A 22554-nucleotide genomic window follows, 5' to 3' on the forward strand; every position below is an offset into this window, starting at 1 on the left:
TGCTACGAGGTCGTACCTTTGATACAACATCCAGTGCTAGGACGTCCACAGCAAGCCATTTCCACAGCGCTGCACACCAAATCCAGGATACCCTCAGAAACCGGCAAAGACTACCACTCACGTTCCACTACTGCCTAGTACTGAATCCTACCTGACTTCTTGACACGACTCAAACTAGTTACTTGCCAAAGTCACTAAATCAACGTCAACTACAGTTGTGGCAAGTGAAATCCGACACTTGCCATAGGGGACAGCGCCTCAAATGGACATCAATGATGTAATGCACTGCACCTAATTTGTACTATAGAGCCGTATGCATCCCAAACAGGTCGAAAGGTCACAGCTTAGATACACACAGTTCACAAACATGGTACACATAAGGAGTATTGGTATCCAATTCCCATTCATTTTTGCCAGCACCTTTTGAACCTTGACTGTGATGAGTACGAATTCTGTCATCAGACAGATAAAGTTGTATGCAGCACATGTACTGTACGTATGCAGGGCTGCAGAGGCTGCAGGATGCACGGTGCAGTCCCTTATGCCAAGTGTCGGATTTCACTTGCCACAACTGTACAATAATCAAGCCACATATCTGCAACGTCACGAGCGTGCTGGCAAAAGTCCTGGAGCAAAATTCTGCACACTTTCGTGTGTTTCCATAATACGACAAGTTGCGCACGGTCTGCTCACATTCAAATACAGTGCTGCCAACAAATGACAGCGTGCAACAAAAAAATCTTTCCTTGCAAGGGCACATTTTCGGCCATAAGTTGCCATAACTCTTGAACGGCTGGTCAGCATCGCAGCCTTCGCAGGCATGAATCGTGGACGTGGTGACGTGGTCTGATGACTGATGTGCTCCACCGACGCGAAGCAGCCAAGGCTGTACAGTAAATAGTGGATATAACGTGCCCCTTTGATTTTCGATAATTTATCACTATATCCGGTGCATCACTATAGCCGATTTGCATGTATGACTGACACATGGCACATGACTGTGCCTGAAATGATGCGTACATGCTGGAAAAAGCATGAAAAGCAGCCACGTGCACATGTGGCTGCTTACAGCATACAGGGAAGAATTTTCTCTCAATCACGTCTGCTGCCAGATGCATCCAGGCAACACTGGATCAGTTTTGGAAGAAATCAACTAAATTTGAAGAACAATTGTTTTGTGATCATCACTCTTGATCAGTATATACGATATTTTCCTGTGCATTTGATATGGTTTGCTTCCTGAAGCCCATCACAATACTGTAAATATACAAATTTTCGGCAGCTATTTAATTTCGGCTATATATTCGGCACCGACCCAAAACGCCTAAATTAAAACGCCGATGAAATTTTTCACTGCATCTGTCGCACTATACCGTGCCCTCTACCCCACGCCGAAAATAAATCGCCGCGGAAATGTCAAAAATCGTGAAGTGCCGAAATTTTGCAGCGCCGAAATTTTGTATATTTACAGTAAGCGATATATCGGTATAGCCGATAATAGTGTGTATAGTGATATTTTAGCTGTATTTTTTGTGATTTGATTTTGATTTTGGCGAGTTCGATCATTATAGCCGGTATATCGTTACACCCGGTCACTTTATAAACGACTAGCAGCACCACCGGCCAGCGTTGCCTGGCCGAATGTGGCATGCGCGTGAAGCAAGTACATGAACAGCACACGTGCTCAGCACGTGGTGGTGGCCAGACCACTGAAGTCCTGGTGAGGGAGGTTCTTCATCGTTGGAAGGAGAAGGAGAGACGTCTGTTACGCCTTCCGGAGGCTGGTCAGGGTTGTCCATCACCTGGTGCACCACCGGCCAGCGTTGCCTGGCCGAATGTGGCATGCGGGTGAAGCAAGTACATGAACAGCACACGTGCTCAGCACGTGGTGGTGGCCAGACCGCTGAAGTCCTGGGGGGATCATCCTGGTGAGGGAGGTTCTTCATCGTTGGAAGGAGAAGGAGGGACGTCTGTTACGCCTTCGGGAGGCTGGTCAGGGTTGTCCATCACCTGGTGGCGGATGAAGCGGCTCAAAAAATTCATAAACTTACGAACAAAAGTGCGATGCGCTCTTCACTGCAGATCAGATGCAGAGTGCAGTCAGTGCAGATCTTTTGTATCCTTTTGTTGCAGATGTTTCTATTTGCAGAGAATGGTTCACGCGCGTGGTCCGCAGCGCTTGTGCGGCTGCTAGCCTGCTAGTGCTACGGCCTAGGCTAGGTGGCTACATGATTCGCACGCTTCGCGTGCTCAGTGCTTCTGCGCGCGGCTGCTCCTGCTACTCGTACTGATCGTGTCTGCTACCGCCTACACTGTTCGCACGCTTCGCGTGCTCAGCACGTGGTGGTGGCTACACGATTCGCACCCTTCGCGTGCTCAGTGCACTAGTGCTTCTGTACTGTGGCTGCTTCCGCTAGCTACACGATTCGCACGCTTCGCGTGCTCAGTGCTTCTGCGCGCGGCTGCTAGCGCTACTGTACTGCTAGCTGCTACTCGTACTGATCGTGTCTCCTACCACCGTACCGTACCTACACTGTTCGCACGCTTCGCGTGCTCAGCACGTGGTGGTGGCTACACGATTCGCACCCTTCGCGTGCTCAGTGCACTAGTACATAGTGCTTCTGTACTGTGGCTGCTTCCGCTAGCTATAGCGCTACACGATTCGCACGCTTCGCGTGCTCAGTGCTTCTGCGGCCGCTAGCTACACTGTACTGTGCTACACGGTTCGCACGCTTCGCGTGCTCAGGCCAGGGCAGCGCTGCTCCGCAGCGCGCTTCAGCGTGACACAAAAACACACGTCACAGGTGCCTCTTCTTTATAAGGAGCGTGACACACACACACACACACACAGACACACGTCACAGGTGCCTCTTCTTTATAGATACTCACTGTAATAGTAAGTCCTTACACACAACGACTGTTACGTCAGCATTTTGGACAACTAATGGTTCAAGCACTTACTATGACTCAGTTCAAGTGGAACTCACGCCACGTCACGATTCTAGCTAGCAAAAGCTAGCGAGTACTTGCTGCATGCACTAGCCGTGGGCGTGAGAATCTTTTCCGCAGTACATGTATTTGACCACCAATCAAGTGCTTGCGCGGTTCGGGGAATCGAACCAGGTATAAATAAGAGCTAAGCGAATATCTCTCGTCAGATCATCATTAATTATTTTGGCAGTCAGCATCGGATATTCTATCTTCTTTGAAAATGGCTCGCAAGCAGAGACGGTTCGCTAGCATGTCTACGGGAGGCGGCGGGGAAGCCTACAGAGAATACGTTCGCAAGCTGATACTTGCACGGCAAGAGGCGTGTCACCGGGGCGCTGAGCCCGTGAAGAAGACTGTTCCCTGTTCTGAGTCTGCTGGAGGCGAGAAAAGGCGCCAGAAGAAGTTTCGCCACCGCCCAGGTCCTGAGGCTCTCCGGCTAATACGACGCCGTGAATATCAAAAGGGAGCTAAACGCCGCGTGCCCAGCCAGCAGCAACTCGCCGCCAGACTGAAAGACTTGGAGCTGGGTCGTCGCATCCGTGGAGAGCGTGGTTAGACATCTACCCGGATTCTCTCAGCTCAAGGAACCAGCTATTCAACCGGCTTTTTTAAAAGCCACCACAAAAATCAAAGAAAGTTGTGTCTCAGATACATAATAATATTATTATGTTGCTGTTTGATGATCGGTTAAAACCGTGAAACTCAGAGTTACAGAAGAAACGCTTATCGCCCCTCTCAAGTGTGTGTAATAAATTCACTAGTATACAAACCGAGGCGAAGCCGAGGTTTGTATAACTAGGGAATATTCGCCCATATTCACGAGGCTGAAGGTAATATTAGACTTATACCTCTCCATATTCACCCGCTCGTCCCTAAAACCCAACAAACCAGTCCTGTTGGTCATACATGTACATGTACATGTACACAGAACTAACGTAAGTCGTTGTTTCACTGAGCCTTCAGACCGACTGGCGTGTTCTTGCCTGAATCGGAGGGCGGCGTGTTCAGAATCTTGTTCAATCGATCGTGTACACATGTGGCATGGGAGGTGACGACCTTGGAGAACACGCTCGTGCCAATCACCATGGAGAACACGCTCGTGCAGCGTTGTGGCGGAAGCCAATCATTAGAGAGGTTTCGTTTCACGCGAAGATTTAACCAATCAGAGAGAGGTTTCGTTTCGGCGAAGATTTGACCAATCAGAGAGAGGTTTCGTTTCACGCGAAGATTTGACCAATCCGCGACCATCGCGCCAATTCGGGAGTCGGTTTATAACAGCGAGCCAAGCGGTTCTACTCTCACTTCTTTTCTTTTTAGGCAGCGCTTCGGAGCTGTTGTGTGCCCTAGGAAAATTCTACGCTAACGTCCTTGAACAGGGCTGTTCTGAGTACAAACGAAATTCCTGGCTTGCCGCTTGATCCGCAATCATCGGGCCATTGACATGTTGAGCGTCCAAAACCTTGTTTTCTCGCTGAAACGCTCCGTCTGTGAAGATGCTCACTGTCAGCACCTGGTCACATGCGGATCCAGCGGCAATGGCAAGCAAGGAATTATTTCGTTTGTACTCAGAAAAGTCCTGTCTAAGGAAGTTAGCGTAGACATTTTCTAGGGCACTCGACAGCTCCGGTGCGCTGACGGAAGAGGAATCAAGCGCAGCACCGAGTACTGCTCTCTTTACAGTACAATGTAAGTATCGAAAAGTGGTGAATATAAGCGGTGAATATTCAGCAATATTCACCACTTATGTAGATCGCCAATTGTATGTGGGTGAATATGGAGTGAGGTATAAATGCTCAATAATAATGCCGGCATTACCCACTGACTCCTAGATAATGCGCTATAATGCCTCGAAATCAAAAATCCCATATATGATCAATAATAATGCCGGCATTACCCACTGACTCCTACAGTACTGTGCTCAAGTTATAATTATTGTTTATAGCGTTGGACAAAAAACGGATAACTTGTAGACCTTTCAGTGGTCTTCTCTTTTGAATTTTAATCCTTGGCTCTAAATCCGAGTCTGCATTACATCTCAGTGTAGGTTAGAATCAAGTTTGCAGCGCCACAGCCTACAAAGTGCAAAATGGCACTCTTCACTCGGCGCAGTGTGGGCGACGCCGCTCCGGGAAGATAGGCTCTGTGTGTGCAATGCCACCGTACTGCTCGGCATCGCTCATGAAGTGCTGCGGGCCGACCACTCGCAGCGCTTCCGGCCTGAGCAGCAGAGGATCTGCCGGCGCGGCCAGGACGGCGACCCGCTGTCCAGTTCGCAGCTCCTCCGTCGTGATCGGGAAGCCGGTGTCGTCGTCGACGAGCGTGATCAGGTGCGGTGCCGTCGCCACCACGGTCATGGCCTGCGACGGTTCACGCTGGTTGGCTGCACAGTGGTCGCTAGTGCCTGTGGTCGTACGGTTCAGTTGCAAGCAGCAGATGTACTCGTTCTGAATGTCTATGCGGTACTGCGTGCCGGCCGAGTCCCAGCTGAGGAACGACGCAATGGTGACGTTACCACGGGCAAATGCATCCTTCACTTCGAGCCGACTGTCAATAATCTGGAGAGAAAGCAGTAGCAATAGCGGCAGCACAGCAACAGCAGCAGCAGAAACAGCAGCAACAACAGCAGCAGCCACAGCAGCAGTAGCAACAGCAACAACAGCAGCAGCAGCAATACCAATGCCAATGATGACAGCACATGACATCCTGTAAGGTACAGCGTACCAACAGTACAATCACCTGTTCCCACTACTGTAAAAGCCATATATGTATAGATTATAGACCGGTTAGGAGGTCTATACAGGATATATAGACCGAGTAAAAGACCGAGGTCTTTTACGAGGTCTATATATCCTGTATAGACCAACTATGAGGTCTATAATCTATTTATCGTGTTCTCCACGCAATAGTTTCGCTTCATATACGACATATCCTTGTAATTCTAGTATTATACTATAGCCTATACTGCATTGTACTGCATTGAAAGTCAGGATCATTGTTTAAACTAGGTTCAGCATCGGTAGCACAGTGGCTGGGTGGTAAGGAAGAGTGACTGAGATTCACAAGGTTGTGGGTTCAAAATTGAAATCCCATCTTGTGTATTTCTGCTTTCTTCAAAAATTTCTTTTTCGAAGTTGGAGAGAAAATTTCTAAGTCCAAGAAATTCTAAGGAGTCAAATATAAGTAGTCAAATATATCGTGTATTTGACTAAGCAGTCAAATACGCGATATATTTGACCGCTTAGGTATCAGGGAAATTAGTGGGGTCAAATACTAAGAAGGCGATAAATATATATATAACGAAGTGCTAACTCTACTGAGTTAACGAGGAGAAATCTGTCGTTAAAATAGAAATCGTTATACAGAAATCGATACATATACTGTCCTATTGAGCGTTGAGAATGAGTGAAAATCGTTACCTTTGGTACACGTAAACTAGTCAATTTTGGGAAATCGTTATATATGCGACTCGTTAGAATAATGGCTTTTACAGTACTTCTTTAGGTACACAGAACTGTACTCGTAGTCCGGCACAGACCTGTACTCGTAGTCCGGCACAGACCTGTACTCGTAGTCCGGCACAGACCTGTACTCGTAGTCCGGCACAGACCTGTACTCGTAGTCCGGCACAGAACTGTACTCGTAGTCCGGCACAGAACTGTACTCGTAGTCCGGCACAGAACTGTACTCGTAGTCCGGCAGAATATCCCACTACATGGCCATGTACCGAAAACATACTGCTCCCCCCCCCCCCCCCCCCAACACACACCATGGCGTGGTGCTTCCCAATGAGGTTTCCAGTAGGGGACATCTAGGTTGTCAAGTGCAGTATGATGTATAGCTACGCGAAAGATCACAGACTTGTTGTGCTTGATTGTACACAGTTTCATGAGCAAGCATGTCTACACTGGAGCACATTGCGTGGCAGTGCAGGCGTCGGTTTAACGGATTGTAGCATACACATACAAGTACTTGTATACACTGAAGTCACTTCAAAGGTAGAAAACCAACAGGAGTTAGAAACTAGAGAGAGAGAGAGAGAGAGAGAGAGAGAGAGAGAGAGAGAGAGAGAGAGAGAGAGAGAGAGAGAGAGAGAGAGAGAGAGAGAGAGAGAGAGAGAGAGAGAGAGAGAGAGAGAGAGAGAGAGAGAGAGAGAGAGAGAGAGAGAGAGAGAGAGAGAGAGAGAGAGAGAGAGAGAGAGAGAGAGAGAGAGAGAGAGAGAGAGAGAGAGAGAGAGAGAGAGAGAGAGAGAGAGAGAGAGAGAGAGAGAGAGAGAGAGAGAGAGAGAGAGAGAGAGAGAGAGAGAGAGAGAGAGAGAGAGAGAGAGAGAGAGGGGAGAGAGAGAGAGGAGAGAGGGGAGAGAGAGAGAGGAGAGAGGGGAGAGGGGAGAGGGGGAGAGGGAGAGAGAGAGAGAGAGAGGGGAGCGGGGAGAGGGCAGAGGGCAGAGGGAGAGGGAGAGGGAGAGAGAGAGAGGGAAAGAGAGAGGGAGAGGGGGAGAGAGAGAGAAGAGAGAGAAAGAGAGAGAGAGTCTGATCGACGGTACTTCACGCCTTGCTGTATATTCGTGCACATATACATACATGTACATGTACATGCACACACACAGACATTCGCACACCACACACACACACACACACACACATACACACACAAACACACACACGGACACACACTCCTACATATACACACACACACTTGTACTTGTACTTGCTCACTGCCAAAACTGGTCACGTGGGTCTCCCCGGGAGAGGGGAGAGAGACTCGAAAGGAATCTTGGAAAGGTGACTTAATTGACCCGCCCAACAGCCGACACCCCCTGAAATCCCCAAACTATCGGTGGACTTGATGATCCCACTTATGGGCTCACCACACCTCAGTAAGTGGGTGAGGACAAGGTGCAAAAAAAAAGATTGACGGCGTCAGGGTATCCGTCCCGGGATCCAACTGCAGTTACCCCTGCCCCCAGTGAGGGTACGGCTTGCTACTAGTGTGGGTGGCTATATCAGAGTGGATCTGATATTATAAACGTCACTAGCACCCTTGGTTACACAACAGTTAATCTAGCCAGAAGCAGTACATGTACATGTACATGTACATGGTTAAGCCGGTATGTATACTTCAAATAGAAAGTATGTGAACCCTGAAACCAAGAAAGGTGGCAGGTACAATGACACACCCTTCATGCAGCTGAGCCCGTTGGCAACAGGCCCAACACAATCTGGCATAAGTACACTCACCAACCGAACTAGCTGGCACACACACACGGACACACACACACGCACACTCAGACTCAGACATGCCCATCGCGGAAGCGATGATAGCGAACAGCTATGTTTATACATAGAAACTTGTGCTGGGATTACACCATTCAACAGCTTGCAAGGCTGATGAATTTACCGCCACTAATTTTAGCCTGGTATCCACCACACAGCTGATTGAAGTGACTTTTTTCTGGCCAGTGAATCCCTATTTTTCATTTTTCATTTTTCCATTTTTCATTTTTTCACTTTTTCCTTTTCGACACACGCACACCACACCGCATACTCCGGCATACACTGGCTGTAGGTAAGTGCTCAGGAGAATGAAAGAAGAGCTAGGACACACACACACACGGACACACATGGACACACACACACACAGCCATACCTTGCCGCGTGTAATCAGCACAGCTTTGGCCGCACGTTCGATGGCCGTGACTGGATCGAGATGTTCACGCAGTGCACTAAGCGCTGCATGGCCAATCTTGTAGCTGGTTGTCAGCGATCCTGCAACACAGTACTTCTCCATGGTACTCTTCTCCAGTGGAGCTACAGATAGTGCAGCGATGCATCTGTTCAAATTAGAATGCAAAGATAGAGTGACACTCGGATAAGAACACCGTGCTATCATTGCACTAATAAAAACGTTCCTCAGCCTCATGCGGTTTCCATAAAAGCACACAGAGGAGTGCACTGATGCCACTAGTCCCATACATTTTCGTTACATTCACATTCATGTTGTCTACAGTGTCAGTACACAGTTGACAGCAGGGAGTCGGTATCTTACGACTCCCTGGTTGACAGCATGCAGTGCACACACACAAAAAAACTAGTCCCATACATGTACACATGTATGTACAATGTACACTGTATCTTCAGGAAAGTGTTTGGAAAGTTGAGGTAGGTCTTACCCGAACGTGCCGACAGCCTCTCGCATGAACGTTTCAAGCTGGTTGTGATCGCGGACAGCAGTGCATGCTCTCCATCGGCCATCGGCGGAGACCAGCGCACACGGGCACGGCTGCACGCCATAGATGAACGGAATGAACATCTGCAGCTCGGGAAACGCGCGTCCCATGCCGTCACAGTCCACCACGGGCACGCCCATTTCAGCGGCGATCACCAATGGTCCAATGCCGTTCAAACCACCCACTTCCAGCGGCATGAGTGCAACGGTTGATGAAACACCCTGCAGGAAAAAAAGGAACGGCACAATTACCATCCATTAGAAACTGAAAGAGGGACATTGCTACACACCGGAAAGTCACTGCAACACACTGTCATGGTGGATGGATCGCATGCACCGTACTTGAAGTACACAGCAGTCAAAGCTCTCCCCCGCCCTCTGTCTGTCTGTCTCTCTCTGCCTGTCTCTCTCTCTCTTTCTCTCTCTCTCTCTCTCTTTCTCTCTCTCCCCTTCTCTCTCTCTCTTTCTTGTTTCGTCTCCATAGTTGGAACTGGTCTTCTCGCAGAACCTTACCGGCATATCCGTTCTCTGGGAAAGCGCTGCACGAGTTCTTTCCGCATGTTGCGGAAGACAGACATCATCCAGGCCACTAACCACAACCGTCAGGCCTTTGTCGCGCTCCTCCACAAGAATGTCTGCATGGTGTTCTGCAGCAGCAACAACAGCAGCAAAACTAGTAATGTAAGCTCATATCAAAGTCACACACAGAAGAAAAATAAACAATGATAGTGGCTACATAGGCACAAGAAATGTCGACTGATACATAGGTGCTACTTCCAACGATGTAAACATGATCCATGTTATCGATGCAGAGGATATGCACGGTTGATATCCACTCTTTTCGTCTGTTAGTTGTCAGCTAAAACATGTCTTTTGGGTTTTCGTAAAAATATAAATAATAATTGAGGCATGATGGAAATAGATTGGTGCTATGGAGCGCGTTCACGCTGTGCTTCAATCATCAACCGGTGACGAATCCTCTTGTCAAACTGTGCTCTCACCATCATCGGTCTAGTTCAAGTAGCTGGCGAGCAAAGTGACGATTTTCTGGAATAAATAAATTCTAAGACATGCTTTAGCTGTCTGTGGCACCCACATGTATGATTGTGGATGCATGGTAGCAGTGTAGCAGTGCACGAGTGAACTAGCAAACCGGTACAGCTCACCTTTGTTGTACAACTTCTGAACAGCACAGATACTCGACCTCAGCTCGTTGCCCGCCACAAGTTTCTCCTTGACAACAGTCGGTGCTCCCATGAATGCTACACTAGCTACAACACCGGTAAGCTCAGGACAGCTTCCAATCCTGCATACATACACATGTGCATACATACACATGTGCATACATACACACAATTACACACGATTACACACACATACACACACATACAAGTTCATGCAGCCATGTACACACACACACGCACACCTCAGACCTCAGACATGCCCATCGCGAAAGCGATGATAGCGAACAGCTATTGTTAGACATAGCAACTTGTGCTGGGATTACACCATTTAACAGCTTGCAAGGCTGATGAATTGACCGCCACTATTTTTAGCCTGGTATCCACCACACAGCTGTTTGAAGTGACTTTTCTGTCACGCACACGCATGCACACACACACACACACACACACACACACACACGCACGCACGCATGCACACACACGCACACACACACACATGCACACACTTTTCAATTGGCCAGTACCAAGTCCGTCTCCTGTTGTTTGGTCACGCCGTTTTCTTGCTGCTTTGGAAAGGTAAATGACTCCTAAAAAAATGTTATGCAACGGGTTCCAGAAGCATGCACATACCTGTCTAGTGGTATCACTCGGATGCAAGCGCCCTGATCCAGTGCACGCAGGCATCGGAGCTTGGCTAAACTTGGACTGCCACCACCGCCACAGCCCAGTAAACCAGCGCCGATCGTCAGGCACCAAACGTCATACACGTTCAGAGTCCACTCGCCGGTCTCAGGGTTGATCTGGCGCTCCACATAGTCCGGAAGACTGCCGAGAATCTGCACATACAGTAGAAGAAAACCCGGATGCACACATGCACAGTCTATGTACTCCAGTCGTATGCCGTAATGTCTTGTATTAAAGGGGAAGTCCGGTGAAAAATTTAATTTTCACAGTCCGTAGAGTTCGGGGCGCTGAGTAGAATGGTCTTTGTCCGAGGAGGCTGCGGCCTATGGTTCGTCAGATACGCCCAATCGAACATGTGCGAATTTGAGCGCGCATCACCCAGATCCAGGTGATGACGTCACAGCGTGCAGCCAGGTAGCCACACCATCTAGTTGTGTACAAAATGGCCATATTCGGAGCGCGTTCGATTGGGGAATCGTTTGTCGCAGCTTCTTCGGACCAAGACCATTCGATTCAGTGTCACAAACACTACGTACCCAGTGATTATCAGCTCGGTAAACCTCGAGGTTATACCGTATTTTAGCCGTTTCCGAGTTGGACTTTTTCCGTCGGCATGCACTGGCCTCTACGGCTCTAGCAATGCGCTGCGTGCATGCTAGCTGTAGTGTAGTCAACAAACTCATCACACACTTAACTACATGACTGTACTCCCGCACTGCCGTGCTGGGGTAGCTACAACAAGACTCGAGTCACAAGACTCAGAAAACTAGTCAACACACGGACTTGTCATGTACTACACTCGTATCAGTTCATGTAGTCAGAGAACGTGCGTTTCTCCTTGCCGGTGCCGGTGGTTGCGCTTTGAGAAAGAAAATTTTAGTTTCCGCTCCCGCCTCACTATTTTATGCTACTGCGATGAGTGCACAACCGTGACAAGTGACAAAACAGCGAACAGCTCCCGGACCTAGAACTTTCAGATCTCGTAGCGTTGCTAGCGAAGAGTCGTGCCAGTAGTTCAAAGAGCCTGCACTGTTCTCCAATTGAGTAGTCCGAAATATGCCAAGTTCGCACCAAAACATCACCATGTGGCAGGCTACTGGAGTCTAAGCGAATCGGTATGGAACAACATTTAGAGCACTCGCATCACTCTTCTCCATTTTGGCGACTCTGCTCTCCAGCGATCTGATAATTATATCAGCCTCGTCTGCAATAGCTGCTGCTTCTTCATCAGTCGGAAGCTCAGTAGCGCTCACTCTTGACCGGCCCGCGCGGCCATTTTTTCAGCTGAATACCGAGGTTCTCAGCCCCAGACCGAACTCATGAAGGTCAGCCATGGCTGCATCCTCATTATATCACTCTCACGAGGAGTTATGTCTTCGGGGTCGCTTGCACCACCTACTATCGGTCGCCAAATCATTTGAAATAGCACTGACACTATTGCTTTCACGCACTCCTTTTGATCTAGCTGCACGCTATGATGTTGTGGAGGGTGTGGTGCGGCCGCATGACGTCATGGCGCAGCCCTCCGAAACTCAGTTTTTCAAACGAAAATATCTCGAGAATGCTTTGTCGGAGACACGTGGGACCAACACCATTCGACTCAGCGCCCGAAACTCTACCGACCCTGAAATTTAAATTTTTCACCGGACTTCCCCTTTAAAACCTATCTCGAATATAAGCCTGTTTTGATCTACAGGGCAGACAGGTTGGTACATGTACTGCTGTCTGACATGTGTGACCCGGGTGTTCCTCCTCCCCCCCCCCCCCCCCCGCCACTGCCCCTCTCCTCCTGCCTTATCGCCCTAATGATACTAACCGAGAACCCTTACAGAAACTTACCTTATCGTGCTTGACTGGAGGTGAGAACTCTTCAGCTGCTGCTGTCGCGGGGTTGTCATCACCGTCAGCAGCAGGCTCTATAACCGGTGCAGCAGGCAATGGTTGTTCTATCTCTTCCTCCAATGAAACTTCCCTGCTTTCGTCGATATCTCCGACAGCAAGCACGTGAATCTGCACCTCTCGCCCTGTAACACACGTGCACACACACACACACATATACACACACGCACACACACACATGCACACACACACACACACACAGATAGCCAGATGGGTGGATTGCTGCACGAGCACTTGAAAATACACGGCCAATCCGGGCCCTGGAGATAGAACATCAACATTCCTATTCACGCAACCACAGGTCATTCTAGCGTGTCAAAAAGCACATTGTGGAGCCCTGCACATTGTGGAACCCTGCACATTGTGGAACCCTGCACATTGTGGAACCCTGCACATTGTGGAACCCTGCACATTGTGGAACCCTGCACATTGTGGAACCCTGCACATTGTGGAACCCTGCACATTGTGGAACCCTGCACATTGTGGAACCCTGCACATTGTGGAACCCTGCACATTGTGGAACCCTGCACATTGTGGAACCCTGCACATTGTGGAACCCTGCACATTGTGGAACCCTGCACATTGTGGAACCCTGCACATTGTGGAACCCTGCACATTGTGGAACCCTGCACATTGTGGAACCCTGCGCTGCGCGGCCATTTCCAAAGGTATTTCACGATGAACTTGTCTACAGCTCTATCTCGCACATCCATCCAGTGCCAGGATGCACTGGCAAGAACAGTGTACCGCCAGAGATGGGCACCACCATACACGAGAAGCTCCGATCCAGGTGGCAAGGTGCGTGTGACGACAGTGGGATCATCGTGCAGTGTCATCCCACCATACAGAACACAGCAACACACCATACAGAACATAAACACACCATACAGAACACAAACACACCATACAGAACACAGCGACACACCATACAGAACACAACGACACACCATACAGTACACAGCGACACACCATACAGAACACAGCGACACACCATACAGAACACAGCGACACACCATACAGAACACAACGACACACCATACAGAACATAAACACACCATACAGAACACAAACACACCATACAGAACACAGCGACACACCATACAGAACACAACGACACACCATACAGTACACAGCGACACACCATACAGAACACAGCGACACACCATACAGAACACAGCGACACACCATACAGAACACAACGACACACCATACAGTACACAGCGACACACCATACAGAACACAACGACACACCATACAGTACACAACGACACACCATACAGTACACAACGACACACCATACAGTACACAGCGACACACCATACAGAACACAACGACACACCATACAGAACACAACGACACACCATACAGAACACAACGACACACCATACAGAACACAACGACACACCATACAGAACACAGCGACACACCATACAGAACACAACGACACACCATACAGTACACAGCGACACACCATACAGAACACAACGACACACCATACAGAACACAACGACACACCATACAGAACACAACGACACACCATACAGAACACAACGACACACCATACAGAACACAACGACACACCATACAGAACACAACGACACACCATACAGAACACAACGACACACCATACAGTACACAGCGACACACCATACAGAACACAACGACACACCATACAGTACACAACGACACACCATACAGTACACAACGACACACCATACAGTACACAGCGACACACCATACAGAACACAACGACACACCATACAGAACACAACGACACACCATACAGAACACAACGACACACCATACAGAACACAACGACACACCATACAGTACACAGCGACACACCATACAGAACACAACGACACACCATACAGTACACAACGACACACCATACAGTACACAACGACACACCATACAGAACACAACGACACACCATCCAGAACATAAACACACCATACAGAACACACAAACACACCATACCGAACACACAAACACACCATACAGAGCACACAAACACACCATACAGTACACAGCGACACACCATACAGAACATAAACACACCATACAGAACACAAACACACCATACAGAACACACAAACACACCATACAGAACACAAACACACCATACAGAACACACAAACACACCATACCGAACACACAAACACACCATACAGAACACACAAACACACCATACAGAACACAAACACACCATACAGAACACAAACACACCAGACAGAACAGACAGACACACCATACAGAACCGATTGAGGTCACACCGCATACCAGGCAAATAGCTCATGGCGGTCTCCGTCGGCTCTTGCACGACGACGGACTCTCTCATAGCACCGTGGGCCACGCACAGTTCCCTGGCCTGCTCCCTGAATGCAGCATGCTGCTGTGCGCGCTGCTGCGGGTCATTGGAGCTGGTGTAGATACCTTCCACAGAGGCGCTGATCTGACCCAGGGCCGCACCGATAGCATTTGCAACCTATTCGCAGGTGACACAGCGGTTGAACCCAGCAAAAAAGTACACTAAATCACTACCAGCAAGAAACACTTCTGCCGCAATAGAAGATGGTGCTTGTGGGATGCATATAAAGCGAGTCTTAACGTCGCTTGTAGCACTTCAGCAATGGGTGTGAACAAGAGTACATAAACCAGAGTGTGCAACTGTGCATATCAGATATGAAACACCGCAGTTCGTGCACTACGTCACCCTGATGAGGTCAGCTAAGCTGCAACTTGCGCACAGCTCAAATTTTCGTGTTTCACAGTCCGGAAATCAGCCAAGTTTGCATGATTTAGACGTCCTGTTTTAGGATTTCGGTGTTTTTGTGTGACTGCGTACGCTGCGTACATCAGCAGGCAAGTAAATTCACCAGGCTATCCGTATCAAAAAACCGAAATCAGGACAAACTCAGTCACCTCCACCACCGCGACTGGTTACGCAACTTTTCACCGTACCTGTGGCTTACCATGCATTCATGCCGTCAGAAATGACGTACTGCGCGGATTACGCTCCCACAGGAACCATCCTGAGTTGCACACTCTGGTTTATGTACTCTTGGCGGGAATGATCTACTGCAGCATCCGCCTTATTCCCCCCCCCCCCCCAGCCGTCACAGAATTCAATTCCATTTCAGATACACAGTATGAAAACGTAATATTTGGCTGCAATGGAGTTTGCAAATCCCCAGGAAAGCTTACCAGGATAATTTCAAAAATTGGCCCAAAAACGAACTTAGAACGTAGGAACAACCAACTTTGGCCCAAAAGTCCTTTTTAAATGCTCCAAAGTAATAAACAATAAAGCACACACATGCACAGACTGTGACCTCACCTGGCACAACTGGGGCTTGACGAAACGGGACACACCCGGCGGTCGTCGCGATTCCCTTGTGTCGACAAGCTCACTACCACCGCCGACGAGGATGACGTCCACCTCTCCGGCGCTACCCTGCATGCCGCCACAGTACACAGTACAGCAATCAGTCCCATGCACAGCCCCATAGTCCATACACTACTCGCACTACATACACTATTCACGCAGCCCCATAGTCCATACACTACTCGCACTACATACACTATTCACACAGCCCCATACACAGCCCCATACACTACTCACACTATATACACTACTCACACAGCCCCATACATAGCCCGGGCATACACAGCCCCATACACTACTCACACAGCCCCATACACTATTCACACAGCCCCATACACTATTCACACGTGGGTTTTTTCTTTCTTTCTGCACGCGGTGTAGTGGACACTCCCTTGTCACGTTACAAATCACCTGCACAATACAAGTAGACTAAAGTGTGAAGAGTGACAAGCTACACACGGGTCACGTGAATGCTAAGTTAGGTACACGTAATGTGACAATTTCCCAGCCCAGTGTAAACCATATCATCATTCTCTGGTTTGTCATGATTTCCCAGCCCAGTGTGAAGCATCCCTGTGGCATGTTGTGGGAGTGGAGTCCACAGCACACTGTGTACAAAGTGCCGAGGCACATGCTACTGGTATGAGAGAATAAGAGAGAGAGAGAGAGAGAGAGAGAGAGAGAGAGAGATTGTTGACTACACTGCCACGTATTATACACTCTGATGGCACCTCAAGTAATCTACATACACTGTACCTTAACAACATCGGTTATGTCCACAATGGCGTCTTGAATGCAGGCATATGCTGCCTCCACTACCCGCGGGTCAATGTTGGTGGCCGCCAGTCGATCGTCGCACACTGCACCGTCTGCATCGATGCTCGCCTTCATGTCGTTAGCCATTCCGGCAGCAATGGCAACATCGCTCGCAGTGAGTGTGGAGCCACCAAAGACAATTCCAGCTTGTCCTGTTTCTGGCATGCTGAGTCTGAAGCCAACACTCTGCGGCCCAACGGTGACCTAGGTGTTCAAGAGATACAAGCAAGGCGGGCGAAAAACCCCAGACAGGGTCAACATAAAAAAAACCACAGAGAGGGTCGGCATCAGAAAACTCCCCAGAGAGGGTCGACATCAAAATAAAAGATAGACGACCCAATATACCCAAAGTCCAAGCCGTTCACGAGGAACATGTTAGAAGATTGCGAGAGTTTGCATGTGATCCGCCCCTGTAAATTGGAGACATTGCTCATTTGGTGACACAGTCACTCTGCTGGCCAGCGCGAACAAACGGCTGCTAATGCGTAGAGAAAATAGCCAGGAATAATGTTGAGATTGCTCACCTTTCCACTTGCGTCCTGTCTAACAATGGATCCACCGCCATATCCTATACTGATTGTGTCTGCCATTCGATAGCCAACGCTAACACCAGCTATCTGCCGATCGACAGGAAACAACCAGCGAGACAGAATAACTGTAGTACATTTTAAGCCCTGAACGGCATAATGTGACGGTTCCGGTCGTGTGAAGCCAGGTAGGTAGCTAGGCTGGACACTATACTGTGTATAGTGTACAAGAAACACAGCTTGGAGAGCGCACAACGCAGTCACGGCCGGGTGGCATGTGAAGGTTCCCAAAGTACCTTCCGTGACGCATCATATTAGTTTTTAAAACTTAATTCAAAGTCTGCACGGTGTACGGTGGTACACTGTGTACGGTACACTGTGTACGGTACACCGTGGCATTTAAAGTGCACACCAAATATATCTACATGACTGTACTATGATCAACGAGCGATGATGAGTATATGTCCACTGCCTGCACTCTGCTGTGGACACATTACAATTATAGTAGATAAGAATACCTGCAGGTAAGTTTACAGGTCAGTGCATAGCCTAGGTTAGGGGAAGTGAGTGCAACCACCCATCTTCTGCACAGGCTGTGCATAGGCCACTACCACGCATACTCTTAGCAGTACTAGTAGATGGTCAGGCTAGCAGTAGATGGTCAGGGGAAAGTCCCACAGCCAGGCATGGTACTACATGTGTCAATGTTCCATTTGCCACACAATCCACAGCACCGTTGTGCCATGCCACGAGTAGACCTCCAGTCTGTGTTGCAGCATATTATCATTGCGGGCGTACCTTGACTTCACTGGACGCTTGCCGTGGGTAGCCGTTTCTAATGTAGCAAGAGTCGATCGTGGTGCCGCCTATGTCAAGGACCACGGCATGTGCGATGCCGCTCAGGAAGTTTGCTCCTCTTGCACTGTTGGTGGGACCACAAGAGAAGGTTGCAACTGGCAAACTCCGTGCCTTGGATGCACTGCAGTTGAGATAAGACAAGGCAACAGCAAGCGTGTAAGGAGCTTGCCACAAATCAGTGCTATCCAAGATGCTGAGGCCTTTTACTTTTATTTACTTTTTCTTTTTAGAAAATGACACATCCCCGCCCACAGAATAAGCAAGAAAGACCAGAAAGAAACACAGTGACAAAACAGCTAACTGTCGCACATGCCAATACTGGAAGACTACCCCCCACCTCTCTCTTCTGGGCATGAGGCATAGTTCTAGAGTACCTCCAGGACCCAGTGGCTACAGAAAAACAACAACAATACTAAACAACAATACTAACTGCGGCTACAGTACTGTCGGGCGCATAACAATGAGTACACGGTGCCGGACTCAACTGTGCATAGGCTGTAGAACAAAGAACGGTCTGGGCTACGAGGCTGACCCTCCAGTTCTTCGGCGACCGGCAGTACTCAGTAACTGTAGTACATTATGGACTCAGGCAAGCCCTGGACGAGTTCCCAGAGAGCCCGGGAACTACCTCGATAGCATAGGTCTCAGTGACGTCACAATGGTTAGCCTGGTGTGCCTATCTGCTAGGGCATGACAGCCAGGTTGCAAGTGCAGGCCATGCAAGTATGCTAGGGCATGATAGCCAGGTTGCAAGTGCAGGCCATGCAAGTATGCTAGGGCATGATAGCCAGGTTGCAAGTGCAGGCCATGCAAGTATGCTAGGGCATGATAGCCAGGTTGCAAGTGCAGGCCATGCAAGTATGCTAGGGCATGATAGCCAGGTTGCAAGTGCAGGCCATGCAAGTATGCTAGGGCATGATAGCCAGGTTGCAAGTGCAGGCCATGCAAGTATGCTTGGCAATGCGTTGCACATACATGCACCTCTAGAACTTGCAGTCACAGTTCAAATTTCAGGCGTTTAGCTGATGCCGCAATGAACACAGGTCTACCGTAATTATACTATAGCGTGGTTGTGTGGACATCTGCGTACCCGTGCTGCTGTGTATGTGTGTGTGTGTGCATGCGTACGCGTGCACGTGGTGCCCACTGCTCTGACCTGATCAGCGTGCCATCATTCTTTGTAAGATAGAATGGACAGTGCAGGTTTAAAGACTGTAGGGCCCTGTCAAAGGCTAGGATTGTGTGGTGACACAGTGACTTCAAGCTCTCGTTCAGAATGGCAGAGTTCTCTCTCTCCAGTAGTCCCATCCGGCCAACCTGGGCGGCACAGTAAGTAGTAGGCACAGCACCAAGACAACTATTAAAATAACTATTAATATTTTAAAAACTACATGTAATTAAAGGAAGAGGAATCTATGCTGCATGCAATGAGTGCTACCTAAGAGCGTGTGTGTGCAGCGGAACCCATGTGTGTGCATGTGTGTACATGTGTGTACATAATTGTTAGATTGACAGCATGAAACAAGGTTTTAATATCTAATACTGGTTTTTAACCAGTGTTAGGTTATAATATTGTCATGACATTGTGTGCACATGTGTGTGCATGTGTATGCATGTGTATGCATGTGTGTGCATGGGAAATTGCACCATGGTCTGAGTTTTGTTGCTGCACTGTGTGATGGTCTTGTGTGAGCATCGTCACATCATGTATGTACACGTATGCATGTGTGTGTGTGTGTGTGGGGGGGGGGGGGGCATGCATGTGTGTGTGTGTGGGGGGGGGGGGGGGTGAGGGGGTGTGCAGGCGTGTGTCGATGTGTGTGGTCTTACCTTGTGGCTCATCGTGATGGACACATCTGGGAATTCCTCGCGGATTATCCTCTCGGCCTCAATTTCATGCACCTGGCAGCCTTGTAACGTAGCAAAAACACAGGAAATGACGACATGATTGTTGCCATGCTGACGTAACTCGGCAGCAATTTTCCTTAGCTCGGCTGGATTGACGTTGTCCATGGGAACCTGGTTGAAGTCAAATCCACCGCGGGCAAAGTAGTGGCTTCGGGGCTTGGCTGCCATACAGTCAGCCAGTGCTCTCGGAAACTCAATGAAAGGCGGCACTCCTTGAGAGGCATCCGAGCACAGGCGTACCACCACGACTGGTGACAGGTCTCTCCTGCGCCGCTCTACCACGGCGTTAACAAAGTGTGTGGTGCCAATGCACACGCGCTGTACCTGTGCGGCCAGCTGTGCGTATGTGACCGCTCCGCCCGCCCTTGTACCCGCCCTGCTGCTCAGCTCTTGCTGTAGCGTGGACAGTGCGGCGCGTATGCCGGCGGCAACGCCCTGCGTGATGTTTGAGCTTGTGCGTGCCTTGTGCCAGGACAGGACACAGCTACCCTGCATCACAGCCACGTCTGTGTTCGTACCTCCCACGTCTACGCCAATGCGCAGTGCCACGCGCTCTTGCCATGCCTGTGCACCGTAGCCTTGCAGATGCAGCGACATCACCACTGATCACTGCTGCAACTAAGCTACTACATTAGACAATAGTACTTGCTGATCAGCAGCACTGCCAGCAGTCTGTGCAAGTACATGCACACCGTTGATCTACGGTGCTGCTAGATGTTGTGTTTAGCCGACTGTCTACGCGCACCAGCGATCGGATGGGCAGATCTACCGGTACGACTCCGCTCCGCACAACTAGCTTCCCACAAATTGGTGAATCCAGGCGTGAGCTAATAAACTACATGAAAGTAGTTACTAACACCACAGGCACTCTGTCCCCAGTTTGGCGCACCGAGCAGCTCAGCTGCGAACACACGCCACGGTACGCGGTGTCCTAATGCTAAACACCACGATCTTGCGATGAAAAGAATGACAGAATCCGTAGGGCCGAAGATGTGAAGTGATGCTAGCAACTAACTAATTATTTCAAGTGTTTTTTTTCTTCTAGTGTGGGTCTACCGCTGCAGTACTACCGAGTACCGGGCTCAGCCGCTGTCTGAGCAAGTATGGACTACTACTATTGTAGTATTCCAATCCGAGTGCGTACTTCGTCAACAACCTGAACAGCAACTAACTATCCATCAGGGCAGTGGAGTGGCCGATCGGCTTGCAGCAGCAGCAACTCTTCTGGCTAGCATCACCGGGATTGTCTACAATGACAATGATGATGGATATGAATATGGAGTATGTCCAGCATTATACTAGCACAATGTAATGTGTTTACGCGCTGCTAGCTCTTGAGTCTTGTGGAAAACGTTCCGGAGAACTTCCCGGATCCCAGAGGCAGAGGGCCAGATGCAGACCGGACAGGCAGACAGGTACACCTGTCATGGCTGTTTAGGGCCCGGTCCCACATGCACTTGAGAGTTGCGGATCCGCTGCAGCGGTGTCGCAACAGCGTGTATCACCATGGAAACTGCGAGTAGCGGAACTTCCGCCGTGGCGGAAAGTTCAAATCCGCTACTCCAAAATTTTTGGAGCGTATACTCTCCTGCGGAAGTTCCGCTCCTGCGATCGAGCGCGACACTCCGACATAGTGGGCGATTTTTGTTGTTCGATTTTATTTTCGATCATGAAGTGGACAGTTTGACTTTAGTCAGAGCAGCTACGGCTGCAGTTGTACATGTATGTTGAAGTCAAGACTCGTTTGGCCAAGGGATGAAGAGAGATACGGAGCGATAGGTGGATAGCCGAGAAGCTGAAACCGATGGCTGCGGCGTCGGCCAAAGACCAAATCCCGGACCCGTGAGCAGCCAAGCATGGCCATCATGTAAAACCACGCAGGGGGACCACTGTGATGTAGGTCTAGCAAGAGCGATACATGTACTATTATTACTATCTGTAGCAGTTATCATTGGTTATCGTCGACGTGCTGCTCAACAAGTTCGTACTAGCATTCAGCAACAAAATGTCGCTGCGGTCTCCATTGCCTGTCGACAACGTCTCGCCAATCGACCTCTACCCAACGGAAAATCCATTC

At 49.2% G+C, this 22554-nt stretch overlaps 1 protein-coding gene across 2 annotated transcripts; it reads right to left on the bottom strand.

The window, feature by feature from the left end:
• Positions 1 to 4281: 4281 nt before the first annotated feature.
• On the bottom strand, positions 4282 to 21734 carry LOC135830962 (uncharacterized). 2 transcript variants are annotated; one of them, XM_065343200.1, is made up of 14 exons: positions 20400 to 21734; positions 19726 to 19886; positions 18510 to 18690; positions 17709 to 17801; positions 17125 to 17388; positions 16321 to 16437; positions 15264 to 15468; positions 12921 to 13105; positions 11028 to 11233; positions 10380 to 10519; positions 9727 to 9860; positions 9158 to 9435; positions 8635 to 8818; positions 4282 to 5546 (listed from the first exon to the last, which is right to left on the bottom strand). In XM_065343200.1, exons 1-14 carry the CDS (start codon positions 21072 to 21074, stop codon positions 5088 to 5090), a joined length of 3282 nt encoding a protein of 1093 aa, XP_065199272.1. In that variant the 5' UTR covers positions 21075 to 21734; the 3' UTR covers positions 4282 to 5087. The 2 variants fall into 2 exon arrangements, with proteins under 2 accessions (XP_065199272.1, XP_065199273.1); XM_065343201.1 differs by lacking the exon at positions 17709 to 17801.
• Between the last annotated feature and the right edge of the window lie 820 nt (positions 21735 to 22554).

The sequence above is a fragment of the Sycon ciliatum genome, chromosome 1, assembly GCF_964019385.1.
Source record: "Sycon ciliatum chromosome 1, ocSycCili1.1, whole genome shotgun sequence".
NCBI classification, from domain to species: domain Eukaryota; kingdom Metazoa; phylum Porifera; class Calcarea; order Leucosolenida; family Sycettidae; genus Sycon; species Sycon ciliatum.